The 12,559-nt window shown below is 40.4% G+C and overlaps 1 protein-coding gene across 3 annotated transcripts in view; it reads left to right on the plus strand.

Annotated features, from left to right (window-relative positions):
- Positions 1-12,559, plus strand: part of cadm1a (cell adhesion molecule 1a) — a 389,469-nt gene that overhangs the window by 287,458 nt on the left and 89,452 nt on the right. For all 3 annotated transcript variants that reach the window (XM_056443457.1, XM_056443460.1, XM_056443458.1), the window contains one exon: positions 10,738-10,884. In XM_056443457.1, the coding sequence (XP_056299432.1) occupies positions 10,738-10,884 (147 nt within the window). The remainder of the gene's footprint in view (positions 1-10,737; positions 10,885-12,559) is intronic.

Here is a 12,559-nt window from a genome sequence, read left to right on the forward strand (position 1 = left end):
GCAGCAATGCTCGGAATACATTGTTGTCTAACTTGTAGTACCTGCAACACCAGCTGGAGAAAAACACAAATCAAACAAGCAGCACAAAGTGGTTCGACATATGGTTTAGCATGCAAATGGGTAAATACGTGGGGTTGCTGGTTTTCTTATTTTAATTTCATATTATTATGAATAGAACACAACATTGCAGCACACTTAAAGCCAGTGAAATCCTCCTCCTCTTATATTTACTGGCATTGTCAAAATTTGTTTTGCACCCATTAGGCCCAGAGAGAGATAAAAGGCTTTTTGTGCAGCATACAGCAGCAGTGGTAGTACAAAAGCCACTTACTGCAAGCATGTAACCCCCGATAAAGCCCTTCACACCCAGTCCTTACATAATATGTCACAAATCCACCAAGCGTGTGTGTGTATGTAGGTGTAGGGGTGGGGTTTCTGGAACATATCTGTCTGAGGTATTTAGTACCATTGCTGATTGCTTTAATGAATGTTCGTTACAACAGTGCAACATTATTTTATTCATTAGCAGGATTTTAGGGGCGGCGACGTCGGCGAGCTGGTCCACACAGGAATGTCTCCACGCGGTACGACTCTACTCAACGTGACAAGCTCTTCTTCTGGTTGTCCATTCAGCATAAGTTGTGAACAGTTCCTGGTACCCAGTACTTAATGTTCGGTGCCACCGTGGTCAAGGGTCCAAGCGAGCTGACTCGATAATAGAAGGTGAAGTTGAGTTAGACTTAAGACAGCTGTGATTGGTCAGAGAGAAGAATCATCAGAATTGTGCACTTGCACCAAAAGTGAGGCGAGTCAAGCCGGACTGAACTGTGCGATGGAGAAGAGGCATAAGATGGATTGTCATAACATTTGTATACAAACAGCCATATATAAACTGTATTAATCCCCTTGATTTCTGTTCATCATCATCATCATCCTGTCAATCTCTCATACTTTGTAGTTTGTGCTCAGAAAATCTGTGGATTTATGCGATAGATTTTGAAGCTATGATGTCCTAAATTGTATTTGTGGCAGAGAGAACACTTCAAGAGCTTTATTTATATATATATATATATATATAAAGCTCTTGAAGTTTTCTCTCTTTATATATATATATATATATATATATAACTGCCATAACGGTATCCCATCTGGATATCGAGGCAGTGTATATTGCTATGACACTTTAAAGCAGTTTATTAGAAATTCCGTCTGATGCATTATCATACATTTGAGTGAATCTCAAAAGGGGGTTTCTGCAACCACCAGCTTTAGCTTTGGTCTATTATGGATTATGTGGTTAAATAATGCAATGTCAAAATGGAAAAGAGAATATTGGCACTGAAAAAGAAACTTTATTGCAACTTAAGATCAACAAACATTGGCAGATGTACAAGTAAGGCCCCTATTGATGTACGTGTAGCTTATTCGAAAAGACGACTCTTTGAAGGTGCTTCAAATGTATTATTAAATATCGTGGAGAGAGAAATTTGTTTTTTCACTCCCTTGAAGTCTCAATTTCTTCATGTCAGAGGGTTACCAAAGAACACTGCTGTGAAAAGATGTATTTGTAATTGTACATATTTAATCACTAGAAGTTTCAAATGAGTCACCTTTTTGAGTCAGAAAGAAGCTTGGATTTTATATTGGTGTACTATTTTTTAACTAAGAGAACTCCTCGATGTCTCACTGGGCACTGAAAATCGACACGTAATGTAACAAATCTAACACACTCTTATAAATTTCAAGGACACACAAATGTTAGAATATTAAATCACTTCTCTAATGGCTCCATTGTTGTTCGCATTAATTTACTTTGCTCAGGATTATGAATTTAAAAAAAAATGAAAAAGTGCAGCTGTTTATGTTCAGTTAATGACAAAATGCTAAACAGTCATTGTATGATGCATTGTAATGTGCCACCCACCGGGGCTCTATAAAACCATTCACTGCTCAGTGAAACACATTATAAAATCCACAACACATCAATAATGGAACAATACAGATTTGTGAGCACCTCTGTAGTTACTCCACAAAACGTATAAATCGTTAACGGGTAAAAGCTGCTTTAAAAAAGTAAAACGGATACAAATGCTTTGTATATTTCTGTAAATATGGGCACCATTTTGCACATGTAAGCTGCAATGTCTTCTCTTTAGACTCTTCATTTGTCTAGCAACACAGAAATGCAATGTTCTTTTAAGACGCGCGTAGCCATTAATTCTGGTTATAATCTCATTTTGGATTATACATATGCATAGCTGAGAAGCCTGCTATATGTCAATGTGAGCCACTGAAGGAAGCAAGCTCATAGAGACGCAGTCGGAAAACCTACTGTGGAGTCTGGACACATAACTGACCAATGGGCTTCTATCCCACAAATGCTGTGTGTCATATATCACAGCTTCCCTCTGAACAGTCTACACACAGCTGAACTGATCTGTCTCCTTCAAATCCTCAACAAGAGGGATTCTGCTGTATGAAGTGGTCTGGCCATACAAGGATCTTGACCTTTTTCTCTGCTGCCTCTGGCTGTCACGGCGTTCACAGCTTCTTCTTTTTTTATTAGAAGGGTTGTTCTGTTCTCCGAAATCGTGTTTGACGTTGACGCGTTCCAGTCGTCTAATGCATCGAGCTCATCGGGGATTTACGGTTTCGTCTTGGCTCTCATCTTCTTAGGTTGACTTTGCCAAAACCTCTGCTCGTGTTTGTTGTCCTGCAGGACTGCAGGGACTATAATTTCCATATCAACTGCATCATTACGCCGCGTTGGCCCGCTGCCGTTTTTGTGGTGAAGAATCCCGCTGATATGTAATAACGGCAAAATTGTCCAGAAAGAACACTCAGGAATCAACTCTTTGCAGTCACCACACAATCAGACGTGCTCACAATCACACACACACACACACATCTGTGAAATCATGCAATCACACCGGACTGGCTGCAATCAGACGTTAGTAAAACCAGAGCCACACACACACACACACACATAAACACTCTGGAAAATATGTGTTTTTTCGTCGGCAGGAGCCACATCATCAAAACAGGAGAAAATGATTGTATGCTGTTCAATGCACTCCTTGAAATGTCAAAATGAAATTAATATCTCTGGATTGGTTGTGGTGATCAGCGGCGGTGCAGAGAGCAGAAAGGCACGCAAATGTTAAGTACGGCTATTAAGAAAATACAATACGATATAAGATTACAGAATGTTGCATCATGTCTTTTATTGAGACGCATGAATAAATATCTCCCAGTCGAACTTTAAAATAATGCCATACCAGTGCTATTATGACTAATAACACCCCAGGGAGACACATTGACAGACTGATGCCCGGATTAATATTTAATATTTTCACCGACCCTGTTAACCTTCAATCCCACGTGCGAGGGATTTGTTATCGCCAAAACAAAATCTACAAATACAATTGATTGGGTTTGATTGGGCCAATCTTCCTCACCGGGTGGTCATCTGTGTGACCTAATTTATGATGCTTCCATTTTTTATTGAATAAAATGGGAACATAGCCATTCATAGCAGAGGCAAATGGAACATGGCGTTTCTTTCCTTCCATTTCAGCCTTCGTGAATTTGAGCCTCAGGCTAGCTTTGTACGGTGTCACTGTCTGACAACTTTAATCTGGGATTGGCTGTTTCGACTTTTTCCCTCCCCTTAGTGCCATGGGCCAAATATGTCACTGGCCTTTGTTTAAAAAGTTGGGTGCATGACACCGGATCAAAATTAAAAAGTACACTTTGGCAATTTTAACCGTATCTACTAAGAAATGCACACCTATTTTACATTTTTAATCTTGATTACAACCTATATCTAAGAAACATATATACATATTGTGTAAGTTGAAGCATTACTGGAAGGTTGTGACCCACCAGATCTATTTAAAAGAACATACTGGTATTTATAAAATATTGTACCCATTTGTTACACTTCAGGTATACTTTAAAAAAAAATGTCTAAAGCATAACACGTTGTACCTTTCAGCCTTTGGGTTTGTGTTATTACAGTACTTTCATACAGTATATACTCTGTTGGTACCATAACTTTGGCATGCGGAGCCATAGATTCAGCAAACATCGAGTAAAGAGACATGGATATTGTGTGTGTGTGTGTGGGGGGGGGGGGGTTACTGTTCACTAGTCACTTCAAAAACTACAATTTTGTAGAATCCAGGAAAGCACTTGCAGTGTATTTCAATAGTTTTTCCTAAAGTCCCTGCAAGCCGGGTGATGATTGTGCTAAGGGACTAAATGTGTCTTCGTATTTACTCTCTTATGTTGTTCTGAAACGAACAATGGCCAGACGAGGCTGGATTTAGAAAGTGATGTAAAGTGCGCTTTGAAAAAAAAGGGTGATCATTTTCAGTGAACAATAGCTGTCCGGCAATTAGGCAATCCTATAATTAAATCATATTTTCCAGCAGCTGCTCTGGTTTTGCCTGTTGGAGGCCAATAACGCGTCGACATATTCCCTGTCTTGACCACACAGTTTAGAGTTTCCTCTTCTAGATTGATGAGCATAGTAATATGTCCACCCTCCAGGTGGTATATTGCTCTGGAGATTGGAAAGATGTGCACTTCACAGCTTGGCTGAATCAGTGACAGAGCTACTAACTCTTCCGTGGCACCCTTGAATGGTCGCCATTGAAACGCCGTGCATCGGGTGTTCGACTTTCCTCAAGCGTTTCCTCGGACTGCTGTTCAACTGTCAGTCTCTTCATCTGTCCAGTGGACAAATGAATGCTGATAGTCCCTTTGTGTGTGTGTGTGTGTGTGTGTGAATGCGAGCATGTATGACGGCAGCTAAGTGTACCAATTGTATGCGACTCCCACCATATCTGACGTGTCATTATCATAATGTCTGTTTCAGCTACGCCGGTTCATCTTCTGCCGTTCTCATCGCGATGTGCAGAACTGCCATCTAGCTGTGTCTCACGGAAAGCTCCGATGTGACTGTTTTGTGAACTTGATGCACCGACACTCGTCACGATGAGCTGCCTCTCACGAAAAGAGAGACTCATGAGCGCGAAGCCCTCGCCGATTTTTTTCTCCAAAGCCTCAATTTGCATATTTTTTTCAAAAACCTCGACACAAGAGCTTCACCTTGTAGGTGTCAGTTGTCAGGCGCTCATGAAATATTTATTCTGTGATCACAAGGAAATAGGCTGCCGTTATTTATTATTATCTGGAACAATACTTGTACGATCGTAGTTGTGACAGTTTGCCGTGTCGAGAACACGCCACTAACATGTCAGGTTTTTGAAGGTACCGTGTGTAGTTAAGTTGTTTCTCAGCAAAACATGATGTTTGACTCTCGTACACACGCTAGATAGATGGCTGGTGATGTATAAAATATATCGAACATACATTTTAGAAACAAATTGTTCTTCTCAGTCCTTTTAAGAAGTGATACGTGTCCACGCCTACAATAATATATGAATGTTGCAAGGCGAGCTTACTTTCTATTCTCTAAATCCTTTTCAATAAGAGTAAACACCTGAACAGGTTAGGGCTTCAAAAGTACAAATAAAGACCATAAACGGCACAAATGTCTTGACCACGATACTTATTGACACGGTAAACTTTCCTTATCATGTTCAGTCTAGAACAAACAACAAATTGCACCCAAGTCTGCAGTGATTATATTTAATTGTATCATGCTCCTAAAACTCTACAATACCTCATAATAATATATATTTTTTACGTGCTAAATGTCGTAAAACATGTTACACTATTGGTGTGGCCCTTTAAGGCCCAACGTGTTTGAGATGAAAGGTTGTCTGCTAAGATACAAGCTGCGGCCCCTGTTTGTTTTTCCCTTTGTTTTTTTAAAGTGACACTCCAAACACAGCAACGCTGTTAAAAAAAAAAAGCTTTGGCTTGCAGCTTTAAACGACCTTCGCCCAGCATCATGTAAGAGGTGTTTCTCCTGCAGCACCTTTGACAGCGGCCTGGCTGACCGCTAGGGCACACGGTTGTTGTTGTTGTTGTTGTTGTTATTGTCGGCCAATAATTAGTGTAAAGCCCACCGCCTCCCTGTACCACCTTCCAGCGTGTCAGAGTTGTTTATTTAGCCCAACAGGAACAATTAGGCAGCTCACATGGCAGCCGCCACTTGAATTCCGTCGGACCACCTCCCCGCCGACTTAAAACGCAACTTAGCAGACACACGGCAGCACCCTGCTGCTGCCTTGTAACCTTCAGAGGGCGCCTTGATATGCGCTCTCCAGCATGTTAGCGTATTATCATAACCAGATGCCCACCTTACCGCCCAACTCTGCACATGTTTGAAAAATGAGACTCGGTCTTGAATATTAAAGGCGGCGAGGTTCATTTATTTAGGGCCGTGTTCGGGCCACCGAGGGATGCTCATTTGAATCTCGTTTGTAAAGCTGTCTATCCGTATCCGTCAGCATCAGAGGAAGCCATTTATCTCTCCTCCCTGTCGACGAAATGGCGGGGATATTTAGAGGTGCTTGACAACTGAGGCATGCAAATTAGCAGTTGATGTTACCTGCGTTCTTTTTAGTTTATTTCGCTTTTCAACCCCCGCCCGCCGCTGATTGGGTCCTTTTAGCCTCTTCTGAGAAGATGTTGTTTGTGATGCTATTTCTGTCATTATGTGGGAGGAGAGTGTTCTGGGGGATTACAAAGACTTTAACTATAAGTTTTCTCTTAACCTCAATTACAAGCGTGGCAGTGTTTATACGATGCGGTGTAACACTGGCAGTCTACAATTACAGTTATGTTAGCCTGCAAAATGAAAAGTAATTCATGAGTACACCCAACTACATTAATAAGTTGTAGCCTCCTATTAAGCCACCTGTTTGTAATAGCTGTAACATGTGCTGGTGCGATGTAATGCATTTAAAAGGCGGGACAGTATTTACCTTTTACTGAGAGCATCAAATGCCGGGACTCGGTCTCAGATTACACAATATCAGGCTGGGAATTGTCCAATCCGTCATATTTTGCACGGCAGCTGGGTTGCCGCTATACGAACGTGAGAATAGCGGCTTCACAAATCATGCAAATATTCGTCTTTAGCTTTAAGTGATGCGCAGAAAGGCTTTATTTTTCGAGACGCAAAAGAGAATTCCGCCCTTCTTCGGTCATTTGGTTGGTCGATCTGATTGGTTGAATGTGACCCGTGATTAGCGGTGACGGACAGATGGTTCCTCCAATCCCATGCCAATCATTTTATGGGAACAGTTTTCAGTGTAAACCATCTGGCGCATCGGGTTAGCATACGTGGGGTGTCGGAAACAAATTTGTCATCTTATCCTATATCATGTGTTATAGTGTAAAACAACCATATTTGTGTCTGGGATGCCTCATAAGGCCCTGATGGAAAGACGAACACATGGATTATTATTTTTCTTTTTGAGCTTTTTTTTGTTTTCTTTGCTTTATTCGGTTACGATAGTTCTACAACAAGCTTGCTGACGTACATAATCATCATGGGAAAGCCAAGCAGGGGTTCAGTTTAATTGGTTCCCCTTTTAGACCATGGACAAATTGAAGATTTAATGTTGTCCTATCCTGACATTAATGTTAGGCCTCTCGCTTTATGGGAGAATAAGGTGAATATTGTAACGCTAACTAAAGGGAATGTTATGTATAAATGTATGTTTCCGATGTGTACGTGAACGACACGAGGCTGTAGCTGCGTGGTTCGTGATTGGAGCGCAGAGATGTTGTTGTGTGTGTGTGTGTGTTTACGACTGTTCAGGCGATGAGCAGAGCACGCGGAGCAGCAGCTGGTTTGGAGGTTTTTTTGCTGGTTTTTTGTGTTGTTGTTTTTGCTGAGGGCTACGCCAACAGTAGCTTGTTCTATGTTCCTATATAAACCTATAAGCCATCTCGTCTGCGTTCTCGTTCCTGCAGACCCAGCACAACTGGTGATCGCAAATTAGTTTACATGAAACAACTGGCAAACTTACCGATTTGACAGTTGTCCCGGTGCAGGGCCCCCACATGTCCGCCCGAACATTGCATCCAGCGCTGGCTTTTGCGCGATGTAGCCTATCAAGCTTTCTTTTTGTGTAAAAGCGATTAGGTCTAATGTCACTATATCGACGGACATGTGTTTGTGTTCTTTACAACACTCTATGTCTGTTTGTTTTTGTGCATTCCACATTTCCCACACTCCGCCCGCGACTTTTTGCGCGCAGTCCCCACGGTGGTGAAGCATCTGGCGGTCCTCCTTCGCATCCAACTTATCAGAATCATCGCTTTCGCTGTCACAATTATAAAAATGGATAGTCTGCTTTTAATGGTTCATACAAGTATCCAGTTGCTGAATCTGAATCTTTCATCGTCCATATATTTCGTTTTTTTTTATATTATTAGTTCTCAGCATTTTTTTGCGGCGACGGCCATTGTTTACATTGGTTTCTGAACACATCCGGCTGGGGGGGCTGTCGATCTCTCAGCGATGTGCACACCACACCCCGCGCGCCATATTCAAGCACAGTGCATGAAAGCGGAGTTGAGACTTTGAACAGCCTAACAAACTAATTGTTGTTGAATACTACTGAACCGTGGCCTTTTGATCTGGCTACATATTCGCGATCTCAACAGGTACCCTTTAAGGACAATTTGTTGAAGTTTGTTTTAATACAAGACAAGGTAAAAGTAATATTGTTTTATATATATATATAAGATAAGGACAAGCTGTCGGACAGAACAAACACATGAGTACACCTGCACCTTTTTTTCAGTATTTATTTTCTCTCGAATGTGGTCCACAGTATGGTTTATCTGTTACTGAGCAGAAAAAAACCATTTCAAATACAGTTATTAGGAATTCCAAATTGTTGATATGACTTTCCACTTTGACTGCCTGTTCGTGTTGGTCCGTGGCTCCATGTTGCCTCAAGCGTGTCTGTGTGTGCTGCGCCTCACCACGAAAATATAGCGCCGGGGAGCGATCATTTAAAAATAAACCAAAGCCACTCACGGCTCGCCATCAACCGCAACAATGGATACCACCCCCCAAAAGCAAAGTCTGAGGTGTTATTACTGTAGTTTTTCAAATCAAAGTAGCATTGAGCTAGAAGGAATCCATTTTTCATTCCACAGGTAGAGATATTAGTTTGTGAAACAAGGAAGTGGAGCAATCCGAGTTGCAGCTGAAGGCCGATGACGACCGTGACCGATTCCTCTCAGCCCACCAGGCTTGTTGACTTTCTCTGGTCACTCGATTCTATTCATTTCCCGTGGACAAAGGGTTTTGGTCCACCACTTGCCAGTGCCAATTAAATGTTATATTAAACCAAAACACTCACTAAAGAAAGGAGAATAAGGGGCATATGCATACAACGCACTGCCAGAGAGCATTTTTCTGCGACTCTTGTTGAGTAATAGCATTTTACGGCATTTTTTATTCGTCTTGATCAGGTAAAATAGATTTTTTTACAGAGACTATATGTCTTTCTCACAGACAATATTTTGACTCGTCATAGTAAAGCACGGGCGACCCTGATGGCACCAACGATAGCTCCGTTCCAGTGAACATGCCATCAAAGCAGCTAAATGGAATTTGGCAACAGTTAATCGAATTGTTTACATCCTATTCAATGCAGTTTATTTTTTACAGCCCAATATCACAAATTAAAAATGTGCATCAGAGGGCTTTACAATCTGTACACATCTGACATCCCTGTCCCAGGACCGCACATCGGATCAGGAAAAACTCCCCAAAAAAACAGAAAAAACTCTTTCACGGGGAAAAAAGTGAAAACAACCTTCAGAAGAACAACAGAGGAGGATCCCTCTCCCCGGATGGACAGAAGCCAGAGATGTCATGTGTAGAGATGAACAGCGTTACAGAGTTACAACACGTTCAATGAATATGAAAGAAATGTATGAATAATTAGTAGTTGGCATGAACCACGATCCAGACCTCCACAAGCCATGAAACAGATCGAGGTAGAGGGGGGGGGGGGGCATCAGCAGAATCCCATGTGTGCATTAATCACTTCCCTGACTCCTCCCTCCTGGTTTCCATTCACACACCTGAGAGTCACTGGAATGAAGCGCCACGTCGGAATAGAAACTCTTAAAAAGACATGTAGGTGTTTTATTATAAAATAATGCAGACAATGTACAGAGCTAAAGCAAAGTCACTGCCAGACTGTGTACAAAGATTATTTTCCATACATGAGTGTAAATATGATTTGAGAGATGTTTGTAAGTTCACGGTACAAAAAGGCTAAAAAAGGGATTAAAAGAAGATGTATTTCTGTTGCAGGAGTCCAATTATGGAATAATGTTGAAATGGATGTAAGAATGGTGAACTCCTTTTTGGTTTTCAAGGGAATTATTTATAAAACAATTCTTGAGAGTTATAAATGTAATTAAAAACTTATTAATATGGAAGATGTATGTGGTAGTATATATAAATATATTTTGTTTTTTATTTTGTTTATTGTTGTTTTGTTTGTTTTATTTTCTTCTTTATTTTGATTTCAATTTAGGATAGGAATTTATAAGCATTTTTTGCTTCTACCTATACCTTTTCAGTCTTTCTCTTTTGTATATTATATAGGATAATATTGTATTGTATTTGATTTGATTGACTGAATAAAATACAAACAAACAAACAAACAAACAACAAACATGTAGGTGTCTTGGAAAAGGTTTCACTCGCCTGACCGTTTTGTTGTCATGTGTACGATACAGCGGTGGTAATCCATGTCTTCCTGTCTTTGTCTCTTCCAGTGGTGAGTCAGAACCTGGTGACGGACAATGTGTCAGTGGTGGAGGGCGAGATGGCCATCATCAGCTGTCGGGTGAAGGACAACGACGACTCCGTCATCCAGCTGCTCAACCCCAACAGACAGACGATTTACTTCAGAGACGTGAGACGTGAGTGTCGCGCACTGTTTACTCGAGGGCCGTGTTGCTGTTGTGGTGCACGGTTGTTCTGAACAATCGTTTTCGCTTTTGACCGGATGGAAATGAAAATGTTTCATTCAAAGGCGTCACTAATGCAGCCAATTTCGATTTTTAATTATTTCCACCCTCGTGTTGCAACTGAGAACAAAATGAGATGCCAACATGAACGCAGCAGGCGGATGTGACTGTTGCTATTCTCATGTTTTGGTTGCCATTCTTTCCCAGAAGTAGTTTGGATTCCTGGTCAGTTTCTTCAGAACACAGGGTCAGCGTAACGTAAATATGTAGGCCTATATGTAGGCAGTTATATATGTAGAATATATGTCATTTCTTTATAATTTTTTTCACTTTTTGTTTGTAATGTTCCATACATTTCTCTTTTTCCGTTGTTATTAAATTGCCATGTGAAGTCCATTTCACTTAATATATAAAGGGCGTATATATATATATATATATATATATATACATACAGTATATATATATATATATAGTATGTTAGTATCGGAATGCCATTTATATATGTATATATATGATTAGATATTATCTGAGATTATTGTAAGAATCAGAGTGACAATTTTATCCTCGCTGTCGGGTGGAAATCTTGCAGGTTTGAAACCATTACTTTTTTGGAAATGAAAAGAAACCAGTGTATTTAAACTATATCCATACTTTATTGCTGGTATTGTATCTTTACATAACGTGAGATACCTGCATGTGTCAATAGATCATTACCAGTTTACCTAAATCAAGCTTAAATGGAGAGGGGAGGTTTCAGATCAGCAAATGAAAAGGTGTCTCATGACTATTTATTACGTCAGTCAATATTTATTACCCCAGTTTTTGATCTGATTGCTAGTGTGAAGTCCACTTCAATACAGCATATTTATAATTTATTCCGAGGTTATTTAAATTTGAAAAAACCCGCAAATAGACTTGAAGAGTGAACCAAAGCAATGATTTATAAAAAGATTTAAAAAGACGAAACAGACACAAAAACTACAATATATGTCACTTACAGTCTTAAAAGACTTGACATTGATTGTGAAGTGTGCCCAGGTTCGACTTTACTAAACATTCCAGATTATCCTCCTGCACTTGATATACTGTAGAAGCTGTTTAGGAAAACATCATAGATCTTCTGAGGGGTTATTATGAGGCTGTCAGAGGATAAAGTAGGCTAGAGCGGGTTGTAGACACTCTAGTGAGAAATCATCCAGCGCTGCCATGTCTTTATGTGATTGATATAGAATGTGTTTAATTATAGTCTGAAGCGGTTTGATGTGAGCGGATGACATGGAAATCAATCCCAGTGAGACATATATTTATGTCGGTTCCACTGGTTCATTTTGCAGGCGGTAATAAAAATAGACACTGAATTGAATATGTCATATTTGCATTTTGTAAAAAATGCTGCCGAGCCATAGTTCGACGACAAATGTGACGAATCGGCACAAACGTAAGTTGGTTTAGCCAAATCATGTGAATGAAGCCGGCGGTAAAGCTGTAAAACATTGATTAATATTCTCTTGCATTACTTGCACTTCTTCCGTGGGAGCTGCATTAAGTTTGACCCACTTGTCTGCTGTAGGATTAAGACAGAACGAGGTTAATACAACCTTCCAAACACGGTTCGCTTTCAGCATGT

The sequence above is a fragment of the Pseudoliparis swirei genome, chromosome 3 (genome assembly GCF_029220125.1).
Source record: "Pseudoliparis swirei isolate HS2019 ecotype Mariana Trench chromosome 3, NWPU_hadal_v1, whole genome shotgun sequence".
Taxonomy (NCBI): Eukaryota; Metazoa; Chordata; class Actinopteri; order Perciformes; family Liparidae; genus Pseudoliparis; species Pseudoliparis swirei.